Source organism: Cervus elaphus, chromosome 20 (assembly GCF_910594005.1).
Source record: "Cervus elaphus chromosome 20, mCerEla1.1, whole genome shotgun sequence".
Classification (NCBI taxonomy): domain Eukaryota; kingdom Metazoa; phylum Chordata; class Mammalia; order Artiodactyla; family Cervidae; genus Cervus; species Cervus elaphus.
Genome location: NC_057834.1, coordinates 140,408,449 through 140,432,661, shown reverse-complemented (window position 1 = coordinate 140,432,661; position 24,213 = coordinate 140,408,449). Strand labels below are relative to the sequence as shown.

At 59.8% G+C, this 24,213-nt stretch overlaps 5 protein-coding genes across 5 annotated transcripts; all 5 read right to left on the bottom strand.

Annotated features, from left to right (window-relative positions):
• Positions 1–1,644: 1,644 nt before the first annotated feature.
• LOC122676849 (ubiquitin carboxyl-terminal hydrolase 17-like protein 6) lies at positions 1,645–2,601 on the bottom strand (the record flags this gene model as incomplete). The annotated part of the gene is made up of 1 exon (XM_043876402.1): positions 1,645–2,601. A coding segment is annotated over one exon (957 nt), but the record flags the coding sequence as incomplete, so codon positions are not given.
• A 3,718-nt stretch (positions 2,602–6,319) lies between these two features.
• Positions 6,320–8,116, bottom strand: LOC122676848 (ubiquitin carboxyl-terminal hydrolase 17-like protein 6; the record flags this gene model as incomplete). The annotated part of the gene is made up of 2 exons (XM_043876401.1): positions 8,060–8,116; positions 6,320–7,285 (listed from the first exon to the last, which is right to left on the bottom strand). Coding segments are annotated over exons 1-2 (1,023 nt in total), but the record flags the coding sequence as incomplete, so codon positions are not given.
• A 2,862-nt stretch (positions 8,117–10,978) lies between these two features.
• Positions 10,979–11,932, bottom strand: LOC122676972 (ubiquitin carboxyl-terminal hydrolase 17-like protein 6; the record flags this gene model as incomplete). The annotated part of the gene is made up of 1 exon (XM_043876618.1): positions 10,979–11,932. A coding segment is annotated over one exon (954 nt), but the record flags the coding sequence as incomplete, so codon positions are not given.
• A 3,715-nt stretch (positions 11,933–15,647) lies between these two features.
• LOC122678364 (ubiquitin carboxyl-terminal hydrolase 17-like protein 6) lies at positions 15,648–16,601 on the bottom strand (the record flags this gene model as incomplete). Its single annotated transcript, XM_043879031.1, has 1 exon — positions 15,648–16,601. A coding segment is annotated over one exon (954 nt), but the record flags the coding sequence as incomplete, so codon positions are not given.
• A 3,708-nt stretch (positions 16,602–20,309) lies between these two features.
• On the bottom strand, positions 20,310–21,263 carry LOC122676492 (ubiquitin carboxyl-terminal hydrolase 17-like protein 6; the record flags this gene model as incomplete). The annotated part of the gene is made up of 1 exon (XM_043875744.1): positions 20,310–21,263. A coding segment is annotated over one exon (954 nt), but the record flags the coding sequence as incomplete, so codon positions are not given.
• Between the last annotated feature and the right edge of the window lie 2,950 nt (positions 21,264–24,213).

The window sequence follows — 24,213 nt, the reverse complement described above, 5'->3', positions numbered from 1 at the left end:
CAAGGGGGGATCGATACGGGTCCTCGAGCGCCCCTCCACCAGGTCGCGGGATGACGAGGCAGGCGGGAAAGCAGCTAGGAAAGGACAGTTTCCCCACCGCCCAAGACCCTTCCGAGGCCGGCCGCGTCTCATCGCATCCAGCCGCGTTTGTCCGTGGCCAAGCTGGACGACACAACGGACTGCCACATAGGATGGGCAGAGTCGGATGTCCAGTTGTCTAGCTCTCAGGATCTAGGGCAGCCTTGGGTCTTTCCTCAGTGCGGGGAGGACCTTTGCTTTCAGAAAGGAACGGTTGCATGACCCATCTCCACTTAGGCCCCTGTGCCATGCTGGCGGAGAAGTTTCTTTGGGACTCATTGGGTCGCCCTTCTCCCCTTGGCCTTCGTGTTGGTGCCGGTGGTGCTGGTGGTGGTGCTCATGGCACGGTGAATCACTTGTCCCGTTTGGCACTTGGAGCTTCTGCAGCAGACTCCTTGCACCGGAAATGGAGCCCCAGGCAACGCTGCGCACGAGCGTCCCGCCGCTGACGAAGACATCCCCGCCTCATTCCTGCCGGAGGTCCCTTTCCCAGATAGCACTACGCCTCCCAAGGACATTCCACCCATAGAGCCTGGTCGCCCATCTTCTCCCCGGACCCTGCTCGACGTTTGGGGCGTTTTCGAGAGCCTGACCGGCCAGAAGGAGACGATTCACGCACCTGCACCCGCTCCTCCCTGCCCCCTGGAGGGCTCAGGAGATCGTCTCCTTGCTCGGCTGGCTGTGGGCGTACTGGGAGGCGTCTCCCTGCCGCGTCACTCACCAGAGGCCAGCGGTGCGGCCAGAGAATGCAGACGGGGAAAGAAAGGCAAACCCACACCCCAAGTCCCATCCAGAGAGGACTCTCCCAGCCCCGCAGAAGTGCGAGGCCCTCGGACCGTGCTCAGACCCGCTCACGCACCCCATCCTCTCCAGTAACTTCCCAGCAGAGCCAGCCCTCGAGAGCTCGGCCGCTCAGCACGATCCAGGTGAAGACCGTGGCCCCGGGCACACTGCAGGCCCCGCCTTTTTCCAGGAGGCTGCACCAGCCACACCGCCGAGAGGAACTCACTCCTCGCTGGGAACGCTTGGAGGGTCACACAGGGCGAGCCGCACGCAGCGTGTGCCTGGGCTTCTGCAGGCATGTGCCTCAGAGCCTACCTACCGCCACAGGCCCAGAGATGGCCGCGGCTTCTTGTTCTTCCTCTTGGTCGCTCGGGCCCTCCCGCTGGCACAAGGGCTGTTGCCAACGCTCGTCGGGCCCGGAGGCGGGCTGTCGGTGCTGCAATGGCCGAGGCGGTCGTGCTCCTGTTCAGGCAGCTTGCCGTGTCTGCCTCCTCCGTGTGTGGACTGGTGAATCACGACTGCGCCGGCAGGCAGGGTCGACTGGATCGTCCGGAGGTCGAAGGCCGGCTTCGGCCGCTTGTGCTCTTGGAGGCGTCTCCACTGCTCTAAGCTGATTCCTTCGACGTCTGTGCCCCCCCGGGACACCTGCGACCCAGGAGCTCTGCCGCTGGCGTCTCCCGCAGGCTCCCCGGGGCCGGCGGGGTCAGGCTCCCCGGCGTGTGTGGGGTCAGCCGTGAGGGGGGCCGCGGGCCCTCCCCCAGCACCCCCTTGCCACGCACCCTCCCGGGAGTAGAAGAGCACGTAGGCACTCTGGCTTAGGGCAGCACTCGCGTCACAGGCGCTCACCTTGGCATCGTCCATCTTATACCACTGGCCGTTGCCCGCTCGCACGTAGGAAAAGTAGTGTCCTCGCTCACAGCTCCACCCGGAGTGCACCAGCACGGCATAGAGCACGTAGGCCAGTGGCCCTGCCTTCCGCTCAGACGTGTAGGGCTGCAGGTCGAGGCACTGGGGATAGCACACTTCCTGAGCCCTTTTGGCCCTGCTCACCTGTGTCAACGGCTTCAGCACCAGCACCAGGACCTGGGACGTGCTGTGCAAAGTCAACCTCTTGGTGGCAGGCACCTTCCGGAGACAAAGGCCACAGTCATAGGCGTTTTCAGCGTCCAGCTTCTCGGGCTTCACCAGCTCTCTCAGAGCTTGCTCCACACTCTGAGCCGCCGTGATATCCAGGCTGATGTCCAGATAAGGGTCGAACGTGTCCGAGACACCGAGGCAGTGGAGACACTGGATCTGAGACCTCCACGTCCCGCCGAAGATCTGCCGGATGAGGGTGGTGTCCTCGGAGGGATGGCCCGACGGCTGGGATGCACTCAAGCACCCTTGCTGCATGGCATTCAGAGTGAACATCAGAAACTCGTGGGCATCTTCCTGCCGGTGTGTGTGGAAGCCCGCCAGCAGGTCCTTGTGGGGCAGGATCACCTCTCCCGGGTGAAGGAGGGCTCGGGTCACGTGAGCTCGCATGGCACAGAGCGTGCAGGAGGTGCGGGCCGGACAGAGGGTGGCGTGCTGCTGGGACACCATCCAGCTGGCCAGGGGCGGCGTGTGGCTCAGACACTGCAGCGCTGCATTCACGTAGCAGGTGTTCCCCAGATTCTGAAGCCCAGCCCCGACCCCCCACGGCCCCCTCCAACTCAGGGCGACTTGGTGGCCAGGCGCCAGCCCTGCTGACCCAGGAGCCAAGTCACCCCGCTGGGGCCGCCCAACCGCCGGCGACGGCCCCTCAGGGACACAGGGTCCCCGAAGGGCATCCGCACCAGCGGCGCTGGGCCGACAACCTTGCCCTCCGGGGAAGACGTTGAAGGGAGACGGACACGCACCACCCCCGTGCGCCGAAGCAGCCCCCGGGTCTCTGCAGTCAAGGCCCACGAGTCTTTGCATCTCCTACCTGCAGCTGCACGACGACGCCTCCTTCCCTCAGACGGTGCTTCTCTGAAAAAGGGCCTGGGCCCCGCCCCCTCGGGCCTTTGATGGCTTTCCCACAGCCCCACCCCCGCACGCACAAGCTCCTCATTGGCTGAGGCGTCCGAGGGCGTGCTCACTCCCACTCCCGACATCCCACCACCGACACTTTTCTCGGGGAATTCCCCATGACGAAGCCCCGCACGCACTTCCGATCTGGCCCTGCACCACAGGGCTCAGGATGCAAATGATTCGGGGGGGGCTTTGGCCTTCCAGACTTGCCTGCTAGAGAGTCACTGCAGGGCTTCCAAGTTCAGCACACACATGCGGGCTGGGGAGGAATTCCGTGGGCTCACCCTTCAGATCCTAACACACTTGTGGAAACATATGTCTGCCCACCTACCCTCTCCCCTTGAGGGGTCTCCCCACCCCAGACCCCTGCCTGAGGACAACCCCTCCCCGGACAACAATAAACCCTTGCCTCAACTTTGCCCTCGACTGAGGTCCACTCCCATTTCGATGCTTTCTCACGAGCCACTCTTCTAGCGTTCAGGGTCCTAGCACCAAGAGATGCCGCGAGTGTGGCACATATGCTTTTCTCCCTTTGGGGCCGTTGGTCATGGTCCAAAGTGAGCTCTTTCAGAACGCCATAGGCTCGCTGCAGCTTTGGATTCATTTCTTCAGCCCCCTTGCAATCTTAGTTGTCTTGTTCTTTATTTCTTCTTCTTTTTTTTTTTCTGTGTATTCGTTCATTTTCTAATTTTTTTCTATGTTCTATTCATTTTATTATTTTTTTTGCTTGTTTTTATTCTCTGTTTCTACTTTAATTATACTAGTTGACTTCGAGAGTCATCTTTCCTATGTAGGGGCTCAAAACGCACTATAACTTAAGGTATAAACAGACTTCCCTCCTGGAGGAGGATGACTGTGGGTTTCCTTCTTGGTGTGAGACATGTATGTTTGTTTGCTCTCCCGACCTCGACATTATGCTTGCCTTCCAGCACTACGGGCGATCCACAGTGCATGGGTTTCCCATAGCTGATGTGGTGATTCTGTTGATCCTTACTAGGAAAAGACGGTCCTGACCCCGCTTTCTTCCTTAGCCTACTGCACCCCTCCCACCTCCCGCTGCCCCATCCCATCCCAGGACCCTACTGCTTTGTGCTTTATGACGCACTTGCTCACAAACTTGCTGTCCTTTTGCCTCCTTCCTAGGGCACAGAGAAGCCAGATCAGACAGTATCTGTCTCTCTTTTGCACGGATTTCCCCCAGCATCAGGCGACCTTCCCATTCCCTCTGCCACGCCATTCCAATCACCATTTTTCTCCTTCTTCTCCTGCTTCAACTTCTTCTCCTTCTCCAACTTCTTCACCTCCTTCCCTGTCTCCTTCTCCTTCTCCTTCCCCTTCTCCATCTTCTTCTTCTTCTCCATCTTCTTTCTTCTTCTTCTTCTTCTTCTTCTTCTTCTTCGTCTTCAGAGGGTGTGGATGGGGCAAGCAGTAAGTCCATTTGAGGCAATGGGGCAGAGGAAGATTGGTGGTGATAATGAGGGCGGCCTGTGTGTGGCTCGAATTCCTAGTCCAGGGCACGCTTGTTCGTGTTCTTTGGGGAAGATACTGCTCGTCATTCTTTTTCCTCTCTGCGTGTGGTGGGCACGGTGCTTTGTAGGTAACCATGCGGGGAGAAAAAGCCAGCGGAACATTCTCTGTTCCTTGCCAAGCCGACTAGCGCGGTCAGGAGCCACAGTTTCCCCTCTAGGTCTGAGATGCTAAATCGCTAATTGCAGGTCCACCGTTTGATGGAGGGTTTTGGGTTTGAAGCCGGCAACCAAGAGAAAGAAAGAAACCGCAAGGGGGGATCGATACGGGTCCTCGAGCGCCCCTCCACCAGGTCGCGGGATGACGAGGCAGGCGGGAAAGCAGCTAGGAAAGGACAGTTTCCCCACCGCCCAAGACCCTTCCGAGGCCGGCCGCGTCTCATCGCATCCAGCCGCGTTTGTCCGTGGCCAAGCTGGACGACACAACGGACTGCCACATAGGATGGGCAGAGTCGGATGTCCAGTTGTCTAGCTCTCACGATCTAGGGCAGCCTTGGGTCTTTCCTCAGTGCGGGGAGGACCTTTGCTTTCAGAAAGGAACGGTTGCATGACCCATCTCCACTTAGGCCCCTGTGCCATGCTGGCGGAGAAGTTTCTTTGGGACTCATTGGGTCGCCCTTCTCCCCTTGGCCTTCGTGTTGGTGCCGGTGGTGCTGGTGGTGGTGCTCATGGCACGGTGAATCACTTGTCCCGTTTGGCACTTGGAGCTTCTGCAGCAGACTCCTTGCACCGGAAATGGAGCCCCAGGCAACGCTGCGCACGAGCGTCCCGCCGCTGACGAAGACATCCCCGCCTCATTCCTGCCGGAGGTCCCTTTCCCAGATAGCACTACGCCTCCCAAGGACATTCCACCCATAGAGCCTGGTCGCCCATCTTCTCCCCGGACCCTGCTCGACGTTTGGGGCGTTTTCGAGAGCCTGACCGGCCAGAAGGAGACGATTCACGCACCTGCACCCGCTGCTCCCTGCCCCCTGGAGGGCTCAGGAGATCGTCTCCTTGCTCGGCTGGCTGTGGGCGTACTGGGAGGCGTCTCCCTGCCGCGTCACTCACCAGAGGCCAGCGGTGCGGCCAGAGAATGCAGACGGGGAAAGAAAGGCAAACCCACACCCCAAGTCCCATCCAGAGAGGACTCTCCCAGCCCCGCAGAAGTGCGAGGCCCTCGGACCGAGCTCAGACCCCGTCACGCACCCCATCCTCTCCTGTAACTTCCCAGCAGAGCCAGCCCTCGAGAGCTCGGCCGCTCAGCAAGATCCAGGTGAAGACCGTGGCCCCGGGCACACTGCAGGCCCTGCCTTTTTCCAGGAGGCTGCACCAGCCACACCGCCGAGAGGAACTCGCTCCTCGCCGGGAACGCTTGCTGCGTCACACAGGGCGTGCCGCACGCAGAGTGTGCCTGGGCTTCTGCAGGCATGTGCCTCAGAGCCTACCTACCGCCACAGCCCCAGAGATGGCCGCGGCTTCTTGTTCTTCCTCTTGGTCGCTCGGGCCCTCCCGCTGGCACAAGGGCCGTTGCCAACGCTCGTCGGGCCCGGAGGCGGGCTGTCCGTGCTGAGCCGGTCGAGCCGGTCGTGCTCCTGTTCAGGCAGCTTGCCGTGTCTGCCTCCTCCGTGTGTGGACTGGTGAATCACGACTGCGCCGGCAGGCAGGGTCGACTGGATCTTCTGGAGGACGAAGGCCGGCTTCGGCCGCTTGTGCTCTTGGAGGCGTCTCCACTGCTCTAAGCTGATTCCTTCGACCTCTGTGTCCCCCCGGGACACCTGCGACCCAGGAGCTCTGCCGCTGGCGTCTCCCGCAGGCTCCCCGGGGCCGGCGGGGTCAGGCTCCCCGGCGTGTGTGGGGTCAGCCGTGAGGGGGGCCGCGGGCCCTCCCCCAGCACCCCCTTGCCACGCACCCTCCCGGGAGTAGAAGAGCACGTAGGCGCTCTGGCTCAGGGCAGCACTCGCGTCACAGGCGCTCACCTTGGCATCGTCCATCTTATACCACTGGCCGTTGCCCGCTCGCACGTAGGAAAAGTAGTGTCCTCGCTCACAGCTCCACCCGGAGTGCACCAGCACGGCATAGAGCACGTAGGCCAGTGGCCCTGCCTTCCGCTCAGACGTGTAGGGCTGCAGGTCGAGGCACTGGGGATAGCGCACTTCCTGAGCCCTTTTGGCCCCGCTCACCTGTGTCAACCGCTTCAGCACCAGCACCAGGACCTGGGACGTGCTGTGCAAAGTCAACCTCTTGGTGGCAGGCACCTTGCGGAGACAAAGGCCACAGTCATAGGCGTTTTCAGCGTCCAGCTTCTCGGGCTTCACCAGCTCTCTCAGAGCTTGCTCCACACTCTGAGCCGCCGTGATATCCAGGCTGATGTCCAGATAAGGGTCGAACGTGTCCGAGACACCGAGGCAGTGGAGACACTGGATCTGAGACCTCCACGTCCCGCCGAAGATCTGCCGGATGAGGGTGGTGTCCTCGGAGGGATGGCCCGACGGCTGGGATGCACTCAAGCACCCTTGCTGCATGGCATTCAGAGTGAACATCAGAAACTCGTGGGCATCTTCCTGCCGGTGTGTGTGGAAGCCCGCCAGCAGGTCCTTGTGGGGCAGGATCACCTCTCCCGGGTGAAGGAGGGCTCGGGTCACGTGAGCTCGCATGGCACAGAGCGTGCAGGAGGTGCGGGCCGGACAGAGGGTGGCGTGCTGCTGGGACACCATCCAGCTGGCCAGGGGCGGCGTGTGGCTCAGACACTGCAGCGCTGCATTCACGTAGCAGGTGTTCCCCAGATTCTGAAGCCCAGCCCCGACCCCCCACGGCCCCCTCCAACTCAGGGCGACTTGGTGGCCAGGCGCCAGCCCTGCTGACCCAGGAGCCAAGTCACCCCGCTGGGGCCGCCCAACCGCCGGCAACGGCCCCTCAGGGACACAGGGTCCCCGAAGGGCATCCGCACCAGCGGCGCTGGGCCGACAACCTTGCCCTCCGGGGAAGACGTTGAAGGGAGACGGACACGCACCACCCCCGTGCGCCGAAGCAGTCCCCGGGTCTCTGCAATCAAGGCCCACGAGTCTTTGCATCTCCTACCTGCAGCTGCACGAGGACGCCTCCTTCCCTCAGACGGTGCTTCTCTGAAAAAGGGCCTGGGCCCCGCCCCCTCGGGCCTTTGATGGCTTTCCCACAGCCCCACCCCCGCACGCACAAGCTCCTCATTGGCTGAGGCGTCCGAGGGCGTGCTCACTCCCACTCCCGACATCCCACCACCGACACTTTTCTCGGGGAATTCCCCATGACGAAGCCCCGCACGCACTTCCGATCTGGCCCTGCACCACAGGGCTCAGGATGCAAATGATTCGGGGGGGGCTTTGGCCTTCCAGACTTGCCTGCTAGAGAGTCACTGCAGGGCTTCCAAGTTCAGCACACACATGCGGGCTGGGGAGGAATTCCGTGGGCTCACCCTTCAGATCCTAACACACTTGTGGAAACATATGTCTGCCCACCTACCCTCTCCCCTTGAGGGGTCTCCCCAGCCCAGACCCCTGCCTGAGGACAACCCCTCCCCGGACAACAATAAACCCTTGCCTCAACTTTGCCCTCGACTGAGGTCCACTCCCATTTCGATGCTTTCTCACGAGCCACTCTTCTAGCGTTCAGGGTCCTAGCACCAAGAGATGCCGCGAGTGTGGCACATATGCTTTTCTCCCTTTGGGGCCGTTGGTCATGGTCCAAAGTGAGCTCTTTCAGAACGCCATAGGCTCGCTGCAGCTTTGGATTCATTTCTTCAGCCCCTTTGCAATCTTAGTTGTCTTGTTCTTTATTTCTTCTTCTTTTTTTTTTCTCTGTGTATTCGTTCATTTTCTAATTTTTTTCTATGTTCTATTCATTTTATTATTTTTTTTGCTTGTTTTTATTCTCTGTTTCTACTTTAATTATACAAGTTGACTTCGAGAGTCATCTTTCCTATGTAGGGGCTCAAAACGCACTATAACTTGAGGTATAAACAGACTTCCCTCCTGGAGGAGGATGACTGTGGGTTTCCTTCTTGGTGTGAGACATGTATGTTTGTTTGCTCTCCCGACCTCGACATTATGCTTGCCTTCCAGCACTACGGGCGATCCACAGTGCATGGGTTTCCCATAGCTGATGTGGTGATTCTGTTGATCCTTACAAGGAAAAGACGGTCCTGACCCCGCTTTCTTCCTTAGCCTATTGCACCCCTCCCGCCTCCCGCTGCCCCATCCCATCCCAGGACCCTACTTCTTTGTGCTTTATGACGCACTTGCTCACAAACTTGCTGTCCTTTTGCCTCCTTCCTAGGGCACAGAGAAGCCAGATCAGCCAGTATCTGTCTCTCTTTTGCACGGATTTCCCCCAGCATCAGGCGACCTTCCCATTCCCTCTGCCACGCCATTCCAATCACCATTCTTCTCCTTCTTCTCTTGCTTCAACTTCTTCTCCTTCTCCAACTTCTTCACCTCCTTCCCTGTCTCCTTCTCCATCCCCTTCTCCATCTTCTTCTTCTTCTCCATCTTCTTTCTTCTTCTTCTTCTTCTTCTTCTTCGCCTTCAGAGGGTGTGGATGGGGCAAGCAGTAAGTCCATTTGAGGCGATGGGGCAGAGGAAGATTGGTGGTGATAATGAGGGCGGCCTGTGTGTGGCTCGAATTCCTAGTCCAGGGCACGCTTGTTCGTGTTCTTTGGGGAAGATACTGCTCGTCATTCTTTTTCCTATCTGCGTGTGGTGGGCACGGTGCTTTGTAGGTAACCATGCGGGGAGAAAAAGCCAGCGGAACATTCTCTGTTCCTTGCCAAGCCGACTAGCGTGGTCAGGAGCCACAGTTGTCCCTCTAGGTCTGAGATGCTAAATCGCTAATTGCAGGTCCACCGTTTGATGGAGGGTTTTGGGTTTGAAGCCGGCAACCAAGAGAAAGAAAGAAACCGCAAGGGGGGATCGATACGGGTCCTCGAGCGCCCCTCCACCAGGTCGCGGGATGACGAGGCAGGTGGGAAAGCAGCTAGGAAAGGACAGTTTCCCCACCGCGCCAGACCCTTCCGAGGCCGGCCGCGTCTCATCCCATCCAGCCGCGTTTGTCCGTGGCCAAGCTGGACGACACAACGGACTGACACATAGGATGGGCAGAGTCGGATGTCCAGTTGTCTAGCTCTCACGATCTAGGGCAGCCTTGGGTCTTTCCTCAGTGCGGGGAGGACCTTTGCTTTCAGAAAGGAACGGTTGCGTGACCCATCTCCACTTAGGCCCCTGTGCCATGCTGGCGGAGAAGTTTCTTGGGACTCATTCGGTCGCCCTTCTCCCCTTGGCCTTCGTGTTGGTGCCGGTGGTGCTGGTGGTGGTGCTCATGGCACGGTGAATCACTTGTCCCGTTTGGCACTTGGAGCTTCTGGAGCAGACTCCTTGCACCGGAAATGGAGCCCCAGGCAACTCTGCGCACGAGAGTCCCGCCGCTGACGAAGACATCCCCGCCTCATTCCTGCCGGAGGTCCCTTTCCCAGGTGGCACTACGCCTCCCAAGGACATTCCACCCATAGAGCCTGGTCGCCCATCTTCTCCCCGGACCCTGCTCGACGTTTGGGGCGTTTTCGAGAGCCTGACCAGCCAGAAGGAGAAATTCACGCACCTGCACCCTCTCCTCCCTGCCCCCTGGAGGGCTCAGGAGATCGTCTCCTTGCTCGGCTGGCTGTGGGCGTACTGGGAGGCGTCTCCCTGCCGCGTCACTCACCAGAGGCCAGCGGTGCGGCCAGAGAATGCAGACGGGGAAAGAAAGGCAAACCCACACCCCAAGTCCCATCCAGAGAGGACTCTCCCAGCCCCGCAGAAGTGCGAGGCCCTCGGACCGTGCTCAGACCCGGTCACGCACCCCATCCTCTCCAGTAACTTCCCAGCAGAGCCAGCCCTCGAGAGCTCGGCCGCTCAGCACGATCCAGGTGAAGACCGTGGCCCCGGGCACACTGCAGGCCCCGCCTTTTTCCAGGAGGCTGCACCAGCCACACCGCCGAGAGGAACTCGCTCCTCGCCGGGAACGCTTGCTGCGTCACACAGGGCGAGCCGCACGCAGCGTGTGCCTGGGCTTCTGCAGGCATGTGCCACAGAGCCTACCTACCGCCACAGGCCCGGAGATGGCCGCGGCTTCTTGTTCTTCCTCTTGGTCGCTCGGGCCCTCCCGCTGGCACAAGGGCCGTTGCCAACGCTCGTGAGGCCCGGGGGCGGGCTGTCCATGCTGGAATGGTCGAGCCGGTCATGCTCCTGTTCAGGCAGCTTGCCGTGTCTCCCTCCTCCGTGTGTGGACTGGTGAATCACGACTGCGCCGGCAGGCAGGGCCGACTGGATCTTCTGGAGGTCGAAGGCCGGCTTCGGCCGCTTGTGCTCTTGGAGGCGTCTCCACTGCTCTAAGCTGATTCCTTCGACCTCTGTGTCCCCCGGGGACACCTGGGACCCAGGAGCTCTGCCGCTGGCGTCTCCCGCAGGCTCCCCGGGGCCGGCGGGGTCAGGCTCCCCGGCGTGTGTGGGGTCAGCCGTGAGGGGGGCCGCGGGCCCTCCCCCAGCACCCCCTTGCCACGCACCCTCCCGGGAGTAGAAGAGCACGTAGGCGCTCTGGCTCAGGGCAGCACTCGCGTCACAGGCGCTCACCTTGGCATCGTCCATCTTATACCACTGGCCGTTGCCCGCTCGCACGTAGGAAAAGTAGTGTCCTCGCTCACAGCTCCACCCGGAGTGCACCAGCACGGCATAGAGCACGTAGGCCAGTGGCCCTGCCTTCCGCTCAGACGTGTAGGGCTGCAGGTCGAGGCACTGGGGATAGCGCACTTCCTGAGCCCTTTTGGCCCCGCTCACCTGTGTCAACCGCTTCAGCACCAGCACCAGGACCTGGGACGTGCTGTGCAAAGTCAACCTCTTGGTGGCAGGCACCTTCCGGAGACAAAGGCCACAGTCATAGGCGTTTTCAGCGTCCAGCTTCTCGGGCTTCACCAGCTCTCTCAGAGCTTGCTCCACACTCTGAGCCGCCGTGATATCCAGGCTGATGTCCAGATAAGGGTCGAACGTGTCCGAGACACCGAGGCAGTGGAGACACTGGATCTGAGACCTCCACGTCCCGCCGAAGATCTGCCGGATGAGGGTGGTGTCCTCGGAGGGATGGCCCGACGGCTGGGATGCACTCAAGCACCCTTGCTGCATGGCATTCAGAGTGAACATCAGAAACTCGTGGGCATCTTCCTGCCGGTGTGTGTGGAAGCCCGCCAGCAGGTCCTTGTGGGGCAGGATCACCTCTCCCGGGTGAAGGAGGGCTCGGGTCACGTGAGCTCGCATGGCACAGAGCGTGCAGGAGGTGCGGGCCGGACAGAGGGTGGCGTGCTGCTGGGACACCATCCAGCTGGCCAGGGGCGGCGTGTGGCTCAGACACTGCAGCGCTGCATTCACGTAGCAGGTGTTCCCCAGATTCTGAAGCCCAGCCCCGACCCCCCACGGCCCCCTCCAACTCAGGGCGACTTGGTGGCCAGGCGCCAGCCCTGCTGACCCAGGAGCCAAGTCACCCCGCTGGGGCCGCCCAACCGCCGGCGACGGCCCCTCAGGGACACAGGGTCCCCGAAGGGCATCCGCACCAGCGACGCTGGGCCGACAACCTTGCCCTCCGGGGAAGACGTTGAAGGGAGACGGACACGCACCACCCCCGTGCGCCGAAGCAGCCCCCGGGTCTCTGCAGTCAAGGCCCACGAGTCTTTGCATCTCCTACCTGCAGCTGCACGACGACGCCTCCTTCCCTCAGACGGTGCTTCTCTGAAAAAGGGCCTGGGCCCCGCCCCCTCGGGCCTTTGATGGCTTTCCCACAGCCCCACCCCCGCACGCACAAGCTCCTCATTGGCTGAGGCGTCCGAGGGCGTGCTCACTCCCACTCCCGACATCCCACCACCGACACTTTTCTCGGGGAATTCCCCATGACGAAGCCCCGCACGCACTTCCGATCTGGCCCTGCACCACAGGGCTCAGGATGCAAATGATTCGGGGGGGGCTTTGGCCTTCCAGACTTGCCTGCTAGAGAGTCACTGCAGGGCTTCCAAGTTCAGCACACACATGCGGGCTGGGGAGGAATTCCGTGGGCTCACCCTTCAGATCCTAACACACTTGTGGAAACATATGTCTGCCCACCTACCCTCTCCCCTTGAGGGGTCTCCCCACCCCAGACCCCTGCCTGAGGACAACCCCTCCCCGGACAACAATAAACCCTTGCCTCAACTTTGCCCTCGACTGAGGTCCACTCCCATTTCGATGCTTTCTCACGAGCCACTCTTCTAGCGTTCAGGGTCCTAGCACCAAGAGATGCCGCGAGTGTGGCACATATGCTTTTCTCCCTTTGGGGCCGTTGGTCATGGTCCAAAGTGAGCTCTTTCAGAACGCCATAGGCTCGCTGCAGCTTTGGATTCATTTCTTCAGCCCCCTTGCAATCTTAGTTGTCTTGTTCTTTATTTCTTCTTCTTTTTTTTTTTCTGTGTATTCGTTCATTTTCTAATTTTTTTCTATGTTCTATTCATTTTATTATTTTTTTTGCTTGTTTTTATTCTCTGTTTCTACTTTAATTATACTAGTTGACTTCGAGAGTCATCTTTCCTATGTAGGGGCTCAAAACGCACTATAACTTGAGGTATAAACAGACTTCCCTCCTGGAGGAGGATGACTGTGGGTTTCCTTCTTGGTGTGAGACATGTATGTTTGTTTGCTCTCCCGACCTCGACATTATGCTTGCCTTCCAGCACTACGGGCGATCCACAGTGCATGGGTTTCCCATAGCTGATGTGGTGATTCTGTTGATCCTTACTAGGAAAAGACGGTCCTGACCCCGCTTTCTTCCTTAGCCTACTGCACCCCTCCCACCTCCCGCTGCCCCATCCCATCCCAGGACCCTACTGCTTTGTGCTTTATGACGCACTTGCTCACAAACTTGCTGTCCTTTTGCCTCCTTCCTAGGGCACAGAGAAGCCAGATCAGCCAGTATCTGTCTCTCTTTTGCACGGATTTCCCCCAGCATCAGGCGACCTTCCCATTCCCTCTGCCACGCCATTCCAATCACCATTTTTCTCCTTCTTCTCCTGCTTCAACTTCTTCTCCTTCTCCAACTTCTTCACCTCCTTCCCTGTCTCCTTCTCCTTCTCCTTCCCCTTCTCCATCTTCTTCTTCTTCTCCATCTTCTTTCTTCTTCTTCTTCTTCTTCTTCTTCTTCGTCTTCAGAGGGTGTGGATGGGGCAAGCAGTAAGTCCATTTGAGGCAATGGGGCAGAGGAAGATTGGTGGTGATAATGAGGGCGGCCTGTGTGTGGCTCGAATTCCTAGTCCAGGGCACGCTTGTTCGTGTTCTTTGGGGAAGATACTGCTCGTCATTCTTTTTCCTCTCTGCGTGTGGTGGGCACGGTGCTTTGTAGGTAAGCATGCGGGGAGAAAAAGCCAGCGGAACATTCTCTGTTCCTTGCCAAGCCGACTAGCGCGGTCAGGAGCCACAGTTTCCCCTCTAGGTCTGAGATGCTAAATCGCTAATTGCAGGTCCACCGTTTGATGGAGGGTTTTGGGTTTGAAGCCGGCAACCAAGAGAAAGAAAGAAACCGCAAGGGGGGATCGATACGGGTCCTCGAGCGCCCCTCCACCAGGTCGCGGGATGACGAGGCAGGCGGAAAAGCAGCTAGGAAAGGACAGTTTCCCCACCGCCCAAGACCCTTCCGAGGCCGGCCGCGTCTCATCGCATCCAGCCGCGTTTGTCCGTGGCCAAGCTGGACGACACAACGGACTGACACATAGGATGGGCAGAGTCGGATGTCCAGTTGTCTAGCTCTCACGATCTAGGGCAGCCTTGGGTCTTTCCTCAGTGCGGGGAGGACCTTTGCTTTCAGAAAGGAACGGTTGCATGACCCATCTCCACTTAGGCCCCTGTGCCATGCTGGCGGAGAAGTTTCTTTGGGACTCATTGGGTCGCCCTTCTCCCCTTGGCCTTCGTGTTGGTGCCGGTGGTGCTGGTGGTGGTGCTCATGGCACGGTGAATCACTTGTCCCGTTTGGCACTTGGAGCTTCTGCAGCAGACTCCTTGCACCGGAAATGGAGCCCCAGGCAACGCTGCGCACGAGCGTCCCGCCGCTGACGAAGACATCCCCGCCTCATTCCTGCCGGAGGTCCCTTTCCCAGATAGCACTACGCCTCCCAAGGACATTCCACCCATAGAGCCTGGTCGCCCATCTTCTCCCCGGACCCTGCTCGACGTTTGGGGCGTTTTCGAGAGCCTGACCGGCCAGAAGGAGACGATTCACGCACCTGCACCCGCTGCTCCCTGCCCCCTGGAGGGCTCAGGAGATCGTCTCCTTGCTCGGCTGGCTGTGGGCGTACTGGGAGGCGTCTCCCTGCCGCGTCACTCACCAGAGGCCAGCGGTGCGGCCAGAGAATGCAGACGGGGAAAGAAAGGCAAACCCACACCCCAAGTCCCATCCAGAGAGGACTCTCCCAGCCCCGCAGAAGTGCGAGGCCCTCGGACCGAGCTCAGACCCCGTCACGCACCCCATCCTCTCCTGTAACTTCCCAGCAGAGCCAGCCCTCGAGAGCTCGGCCGCTCAGCAAGATCCAGGTGAAGACCGTGGCCCCGGGCACACTGCAGGCCCTGCCTTTTTCCAGGAGGCTGCACCAGCCACACCGCCGAGAGGAACTCGCTCCTCGCCGGGAACGCTTGCTGCGTCACACAGGGCGTGCCGCACGCAGAGTGTGCCTGGGCTTCTGCAGGCATGTGCCTCAGAGCCTACCTACCGCCACAGCCCCAGAGATGGCCGCGGCTTCTTGTTCTTCCTCTTGGTCGCTCGGGCCCTCCCGCTGGCACAAGGGCCGTTGCCAACGCTCGTGAGGCCCGGGGGCGGGCTGTCCATGCTGGAATGGTCGAGCCGGTCATGCTCCTGTTCAGGCAGCTTGCCGTGTCTCCCTCCTCCGTGGTTGGACTGGTGAATCACGACTGCGCCGGCAGGCAGGGCCGACTGGATCTTCCGGTGGTCGAAGGCCGGCTTCGGCCGCTTGTGCTCTTGGAGGCGTCTCCACTGCTCTAAGCTGATTCCTTCGACCTCTGTGTCCCCCGGGGACACCTGCGACCCAGGAGCTCTGCCGCTGGCGTCTCCCGCAGGCTCCCCGGGGCCGGCGGGGTCAGGCTCCCCGGCGTGTGTGGGGTCAGCCGTGAGGGGGGCCGCGGGCCCTCCCCCAGCACCCCCTTGCCACGCACCCTCCCGGGAGTAGAAGAGCACGTAGGCGCTCTGGCTCAGGGCAGCACTCGCGTCACAGGCGCTCACCTTGGCATCGTCCATCTTATACCACTGGCCGTTGCCCGCTCGCACGTAGGAAAAGTAGTGTCCTCGCTCACAGCTCCACCCGGAGTGCACCAGCACGGCATAGAGCACGTAGGCCAGTGGCCCTGCCTTCCGCTCAGACGTGTAGGGCTGCAGGTCGAGGCACTGGGGATAGCGCACTTCCTGAGCCCTTTTGGCCCCGCTCACCTGTGTCAACCGCTTCAGCACCAGCACCAGGACCTGGGACGTGCTGTGCAAAGTCAACCTCTTGGTGGCAGGCACCTTGCGGAGACAAAGGCCACAGTCATAGGCGTTTTCAGCGTCCAGCTTCTCGGGCTTCACCAGCTCTCTCAGAGCTTGCTCCACACTCTGAGCCGCCGTGATATCCAGGCTGATGTCCAGATAAGGGTCGAACGTGTCCGAGACACCGAGGCAGTGGAGACACTGGATCTGAGACCTCCACGTCCCGCCGAAGATCTGCCGGATGAGGGTGGTGTCCTCGGAGGGATGGCCCGACGGCTGGGATGCACTCAAGCACCCTTGCTGCATGGCATTCAGAGTGAACATCAGAAACTCGTGGGCATCTTCCTGCCGGTGTGTGTGGAAGCCCGCCAGCAGGTCCTTGTGGGGCAGGATCACCTCTCCCGGGTGAAGGAGGGCTCGGGTCACGTGAGCTCGCATGGCACAGAGCGTGCAGGAGGTGCGGGCCGGACAGAGGGTGGCGTGCTGCTGGGACACCATCCAGCTGGCCAGGGGCGGCGTGTGGCTCAGACACTGCAGCGCTGCATTCACGTAGCAGGTGTTCCCCAGATTCTGAAGCCCAGCCCCGACCCCCCACGGCCCCCTCCAACTCAGGGCGACTTGGTGGCCAGGCGCCAGCCCTGCTGACCCAGGAGCCAAGTCACCCCGCTGGGGCCGCCCAACCGCCGGCGACGGCCCCTCAGGGACACAGGGTCCCCAAAGGGCATCCGCACCAGCGGCGCTGGGCCGACAACCTTGCCCTCCGGGGAAGACGTTGAAGGGAGACGGACACGCACCACCCCCGTGCGCCGAAGCAGCCCCCGGGTCTCTGCAATCAAGGCCCACGAGTCTTTGCATCTCCTACCTGCAGCTGCACGACGACGCCTCCTTCCCTCAGACGGTGCTTCTCTGAAAAAGGGCCTGGGCCCCGCCCCCTCGGGCCTTTGATGGCTTTCCCACAGCCCCACCCCCGCACGCACAAGCTCCTCATTGGCTGAGGCGTCCGAGGGCGTGCTCACTCCCACTCCCGACATCCCACCACCGACACTTTTCTCGGGGAATTCCCCATGACGAAGCCCCGCACGCACTTCCGATCTGGCCCTGCACCACAGGGCTCAGGATGCAAATGATTCGGGGGGGGCTTTGGCCTTCCAGACTTGCCTGCTAGAGAGTCACTGCAGGGCTTCCAAGTTCAGCACACACATGCGGGCTGGGGAGGAATTCCGTGGGCTCACCCTTCAGATCCTAACACACTTGTGGAAACATATGTCTGCCCACCTACCCTCTCCCCTTGAGGGGTCTCCCCAGCCCAGACCCCTGCCTGAGGACAACCCCTCCCCGGACAACAATAAACCCTTGCCTCAACTTTGCCCTCGACTGAGGTCCACTCCCATTTCGATGCTTTCTCACGAGCCACTCTTCTAGCGTTCAGGGTCCTAGCACCAAGAGATGCCGCGAGTGTGGCACATATGCTTTTCTCCCTTTGGGGCCGTTGGTCATGGTCCAAAGTGAGCTCTTTCAGAACGCCATAGGCTCGCTGCAGCTTTGGATTCCTTTCTTCAGCCCCCTTGCAATCTTAGTTGTCTTGTTCTTTATTTCTTCTTCTTTTTTTTTTTCTGTGTATTCGTTCATTTTCTAATTTTTTTCTATGTTCTATTCATTTTATTATTTTTTTTGCTTGTTTTTATTCTCTGTTTCTACTTTAATTATACTAGTTGACTTCGAGAGTCATCTTTCCTATGTAGGGGCTCAAAACGCACTATAACTTAAGGTATAAACAGACTTCCCTCCTGGAGGAGGATGACTGTGGGTTTCCTTCCTGGTGTGAGACATGCATGTTTGTTTGCTCTCCCGACCTCGACATTATGCTTGCCTTCCAGCACTATGGGCGATCCACAGTGCATGGGTTTCCCATAGCTGATGTGGTGATTCCGTTGATCCTTACTAGGAAAAGACGGTCCTGACCCCGCTTTCTTCCTTAGCCTACTGCACCCCTCCCACCTCCCGCTGCCCCATCCCATCCCAGGACCCTACTGCTTTGTGCTTTATGACGCACTTGCTCACAAACTTGCTGTCCCTTTGCCTCCTTCCTAGGGCACAGAGAAGCCAGATCAGCCAGTATCTGTCTCTCTTTTGCACGGATTTCCCCCAGCATCAGGCGACCTTCCCATTCCCTCTGCCACGCCATTCCAATCACCATTCTTCTCCTTCTTCTCCTGCTTCAACTTCTTCTCCTTCTCCAACTTCTTCACCTCCTTCCCTGTCTCCTTCTCCTTCTCCTTCCCCTTCTCCATCTTCTTCTTCTTCTCCATCTTCTTTCTTCTTCTTCTTCTTCTTCTTCTTCGTCTTCAGAGGGTGTGGATGGGGCAAGCAGTAAGTCCATTTGAGGCGATGGGGCAGAGGAAGATTGGTGGTGATGAGGGCGGCCTGTGTGTGGCTCGAATTCCTAGTCCAGGGCACGCTTGTTCGTGTTCTTTGGGGAAGATACTGCTCGTCATTCTTTTGCCTCTCTGCGTGTGGTGGGCACGGTGCTTTGTAGGTAACCATGCGGGGAGAAAAAGCCAGCGGAACATTCTCTGTTCCTTGCCAAGCCGACTAGCGCGGTCAGGAGCCACAGTTGTCCCTCTAGGTCTGAGATGCTAAATCGCTAATTGCAGGTCCACCGTTTGATGGAGGGTTTTGGGTTTGAAGCCGGCAACCAAGAGAAAGAAAGAAACCGCAAGGGGGGTCGATACGGGTCCTCGAGCGCCCCTCCACCAGGTCGCGGGATGACGAGGCAGGCGGAAAAGCAGCTAGGAAAGGACAGTTTCCCCACCGCCCCAGGCCCTTCCGAGGCCGGCCGCGTCTCATCGCATCCAGCGGCATTTGTCCGTGGCCAAGCTGGACGACACAACGGACTGACACATAGGATGGGCAGAGTCGGATGTCCAGTTGTCTAGCTCTCACGATCTAGGGCAGCCTTGGGTCTTTCCTCAGTGCGGGGAGGACCTTTGCTTTCAGAAAGGAACGGTTGCATGACCCATCTCCACTTAGGCCCCTGTGCCATGCTGGCGGAGAAGTTTCTTTGGGACTCATTGGGTCGCCCTTCTCCCCTTGGCCTTCGTGTTGGTGCCGGTGGTGCTGGTGGTGGTGCTCATGGCACGGTGAATCACTTGTCCCGTTTGGCACTTGGAGCTTCTGCAGCAGACTCCTTGCACCGGAAATGGAGCCCCAGGCAACTCTGCGCACGAGAGTCCCGCCGCTGACGAAGACATCCCCGCCTCATTCCTGCCGGAGGTCCCTTTCCCAGGTAGCACTACGCCTCCCAAGGACATTCCACCCATAGAGCCTGGTCGCCCATCTTCTCCCCGGACCCTGCTCGACGTTTGGGGTGTTTTCGAGAGCCTGACCGGCCAGAAGGAGACGATTCACGCACCTGCACCCGCTCCTCCCTGCCCCCTGGAGGGCTCAGGAGATCGTCTCCTTGCTCGGCTGGCTGTGGGCGTACTGGGAGGCGTCTCCCTGCCGCGTCACTCACCAGAGGCCAGCGGTGCGGCCAGAGAATGCAGACGGGAAAAGAAAGGCAAACCCACACCCCAAGTCCCATCCAGAGAGGACTCTCCCAGCCCCGCAGAAGTGCGAGGCCCTCGGACCGTGCTCAGACCCGGTCACGCACCCCATCCTCTCCGATAACTTCCCAGCAGAGCCAGCCCTCGAGAGCTCGGCCGCTCAGCAAGATCCAGGTGAAGACCGTGGCCCCGGGCACACTGCAGGCCCCGCCTTTTTCCAGGAGGCTGCACCAGCCACACCGCCGAGAGGAACTCGCTCCTCGCCGGGAACGCTTGCTGCGTCACACAGGGCGTGCCGCACGCAGAGTGTGCCTGGGCTTCTGCAGGCATGTGCCTCAGAGCCTACCTACCGCCACAGCCCCAGAGATGGCCGCGGCTTCTTGTTCTTCCTCTTGGTCGCTCGGGCCCTCCCGCTGGCACAAGGGCCGTTGCCAACGCTCGTGAGGCCCGGGGGCGGGCTGTCCATGCTGGAATGGTCGAGCCGGTCATGCTCCTGTTCAGGCAGCTTGCCGTGTCTCCCTCCTCCGTGGTTGGACTGGTGAATCACGACTGCGCCGGCAGGCAGGGCCGACTGGATCTTCCGGTGGTCGAAGGCCGGCTTCGGCCGCTTGTGCTCTTGGAGGCGTCTCCACTGCTCTAAGCTGATTCCTTCGACCTCTGTGTCCCCCGGGGACACCTGCGACCCAGGAGCTCTGCCGCTGGCGTCTCCCGCAGGCTCCCCGGGGCCGGCGGGGTCAGGCTCCCCGGCGTGTGTGGGGTCAGCCGTGAGGGGGGCCGCGGGCCCTCCCCCAGCACCCCCTTGCCACGCACCCTCCCGGGAGTAGAAGAGCACGTAGGCGCTCTGGCTCAGGGCAGCACTCGCGTCACAGGCGCTCACCTTGGCATCGTCCATCTTATACCACTGGCCGTTGCCCGCTCGCACGTAGGAAAAGTAGTGTCCTCGCTCACAGCTCCACCCGGAGTGCACCAGCACGGCATAGAGCACGTAGGCCAGTGGCCCTGCCTTCCGCTCAGACGTGTAGGGCTGCAGGTCGAGGCACTGGGGATAGCGCACTTCCTGAGCCCTTTTGGCCCCGCTCACCTGTGTCAACCGCTTCAGCACCAGCACCAGGACCTGGGACGTGCTGTGCAAAGTCAACCTCTTGGTGGCAGGCACCTTGCGGAGACAAAGGCCACAGTCATAGGCGTTTTCAGCGTCCAGCTTCTCGGGCTTCACCAGCTCTCTCAGAGCTTGCTCCACACTCTGAGCCGCCGTGATATCCAGGCTGATGTCCAGATAAGGGTCGAACGTGTCCGAGACACCGAGGCAGTGGAGACACTGGATCTGAGACCTCCACGTCCCGCCGAAGATCTGCCGGATGAGGGTGGTGTCCTCGGAGGGATGGCCCGACGGCTGGGATGCACTCAAGCACCCTTGCTGCATGGCATTCAGAGTGAACATCAGAAACTCGTGGGCATCTTCCTGCCGGTGTGTGTGGAAGCCCGCCAGCAGGTCCTTGTGGGGCAGGATCACCTCTCCCGGGTGAAGGAGGGCTCGGGTCACGTGAGCTCGCATGGCACAGAGCGTGCAGGAGGTGCGGGCCGGACAGAGGGTGGCGTGCTGCTGGGACACCATCCAGCTGTCCAGGGGCGGCGTGTGGCTCAGACACTGCAGCGCTGCATTCACGTAGCAGGTGTTCCCCAGATTCTGAAGCCCAGCCCCGACCCCCCACGGCCCCCTCCAACTCAGGGCGACTTGGTGGCCAGGCGCCAGCCCTGCTGACCCAGGAGCCAAGTCACCCCGCTGGGGCCGCCCAACCGCCGGCGACGGCCCCTCAGGGACACAGGGTCCCCGAAGGGCATCCGCACCAGAGGCGCTGGGCCGACAACCTTGCCCTCCGGGGAAGACGTTGAAGGGAGACGGACACGCACCACCCCCGTGCGCCGAAGCAGCCCCCGGGTCTCTGCAATCAAGGCCCACGAGTCTTTGCATCTCCTACCTGCAGCTGCAAGACGACGCCTCCTTCCCTCAGAAGGCGCTTCTCTGAAAAAGGGCCTGGGCCCCGCCCCCTCGGGCCTTTGATGGCTTTCCCACAGCCCCACCCCCGCACGCACAAGCTCCTCATTGGCTGAGGCGTCCGAGGGCGTGCTCACTCCCACTCCCGACATCCCACCACCGACACTTTTCTCGGGGAATTCCCCATGACGAAGCCCCGCACGCACTTCCGATCTGGCCCTGCACCACAGGGCTCAGGATGCAAATGATTCGGGGGGGGCTTTGGCCTTCCAGACTTGCCTGCTAGAGAGTCACTGCAGGGCTTCCAAGTTCAGCACACACATGCGGGCTGGGGAGGAATTCCGTGGGCTCACCCTTCAGATCCTAACACACTTGTGGAAACATATGTCTGCCCACCTACCCTCTCCCCTTGAGGGGTCTCCCCAGCCCAGACCCCTGCCTGAGGACAACCCCTTCCCGGACAACAATAAACCCTTGCCTCAACTTTGCCCTCGACTGAGGTCCACTCCCATTTCGATGCTTTCTCACGAGCCACTCTTCTAGCGTTCAGGGTCCTAGCACCAAGAGATGCCGCGAGTGTGGCACATATGCTTTTCTCCCTTTGGGGCTGTTGGTCATGGTCCAAAGTGAGCTCTTTCAGAACGCCATAGGCTCGCTGCAGCTTTGGATTCATTTCTTCAGCCCCCTTGCAATCTTAGTTGTCTTGTTCTTTATTTCTTCTTCTTTTTTTTTTTCTGTGTATTCGTTCATTTTCTAATTTTTTTCTATGTTCTATTCATTTTATTATTTTTTTTGCTTGTTTTTATTCTCTGTTTCTACTTTAATTATACTAGTTGACTTCGAGAGTCATCTTTCCTATGTAGGGGCTCAAAACGCACTATAACTTAAGGTATAAACAGACTTCCCTCCTGGAGGAGGATGACTGTGGGTTTCCTTCTTGGTGTGAGACATGTATGTTTGTTTGCTCTCCCGACCTCGACATTATGCTTGCCTTCCAGCACTATGGGCGATCCACAGTGCATGGGTTTCCCATAGCTGATGTGGTGATTCCGTTGATCCTTACTAGGAAAAGACGGTCCTGACCCCGCTTTCTTCCTTAGCCTATTGCACCCCTCCCACCTCCCGCTGCCCCATCCCATCCCAGGACCCTACTGCTTTGTGCTTTATGACGCACTTGCTCACAAACTTGCTGTCCTTTTGCCTCCTTCCTAGGGCACAGAGAAGCCAGATCAGCCAGTATCTGTCTCTCTTTTGCACGGATTTCCCCCAGCATCAGGCGACCTTCCCATTCCCTCTGCCACGCCATTCCAATCACCATTCTTCTCCTTCTTCTCCTGCTTCAACTTCTTCTCCTTCTCCAACTTCTTCACCTCCTTCCCTGTCTCCTTCTCCTTCTCCTTCCCCTTCTCCATCTTCTTCTTCTTCTCCATCTTCTTTCTTCTTCTTCTTCTTCTTCAGAGGGTGTGGATGGGGCAAGCAGTAAGTCCATTTGAGGCGATGGGGCAGAGGAAGATTGGTGGTGATAATGAGGGCGGCCTGTGTGTGGCTCGAATTCCTAGTCCAGGGCACGCTTGTTCGTGTTCTTGGGGGAAGATACTGCTCGTCATTCTTTTGCCTCTCTGCGTGTGGTGGGCACGGTGCTTTGTAGGTAACCATGCGGGGAGAAAAAGCCAGCGGAACATTCTCTGTTCCTTGCCAAGCCGACTAGCGCGGTCAGGAGCCACAGTTGTCCCTCTAGGTCTGAGATGCTAAATCGCTAATTGCAGGTCCACCGTTTGATGGAGGGTTTTGGGTTTGAAGCCGGCAACCAAGAGAAAGAAAGAAACCGCAAGGGGGGATCGATACGGGTCCTCGAGCGCCCCTCCACCAGGTCGCGGGATGACGAGGCAGGCGGGAAAGCAGCTAGGAAAGGACAGTTTCCCCACCGCCCCAGACCCTTCCGAGGCCGGCCACGTCTCATCGCATCCAGCCGCGTTTGTCCGTGGCCAAGCTGGATGACACAACGGACTGACACATAGGATGGGCAGAGTCGGATGTCCAGTTGTCTAGCTCTCACGATCTAGGGCAGCCTTGGGTCTTTCCTCAGTGCGGGGAGGACCTTTGCTTTCAGAAAGGAACGGTTGCATGACCCATCTCCACTTAGGCCCCTGTGCCATGCTGGCGGAGAAGTTTCTTTGGGACTCATTGGGTCGCCCTTCTCCCCTTGGCCTTCGTGTTGGTGCCGGTGGTGCTGGTGGTGGTGCTCATGGCACGGTGAATCACTTGTCCCGTTTGGCACTTGGAGCTTCTGCAGCAGACTCCTTGCACCGGGAATGGAGCCCCAGGCAACTCTGCGCACGAGCTTCCCGCCGCTGACGAAGACATCCCCGCCTCATTCCTGCCGGAGGTCCCTTTCCCAGGTAGCACTACGCCTCCCAAGGACATTCCACCCATAGAGCCTGGTCGCCCATCTTCTCCCCGGACCCTGCTCGACGTTTGGGGCGTTTTCGAGAGCCTGACCGGCCAGAAGGAGACGATTCACGCACCTGCACCCGCTCCTCCCTGCCCCCTGGAGGGCTCAGGAGATCGTCTCCTTGCTCGGCTGGCTGTGGGCATACTGGGAGGCGTCTCCCTGCCGCGTCACTCACCAGAGGCCAGCGGTGCGGCCAGAGAATGCAGACGGGGAAAGAAAGGCAAACCCACACCCCAAGTCCCATCCAGAGAGGACTCTCCCAGCCCCGCAGAA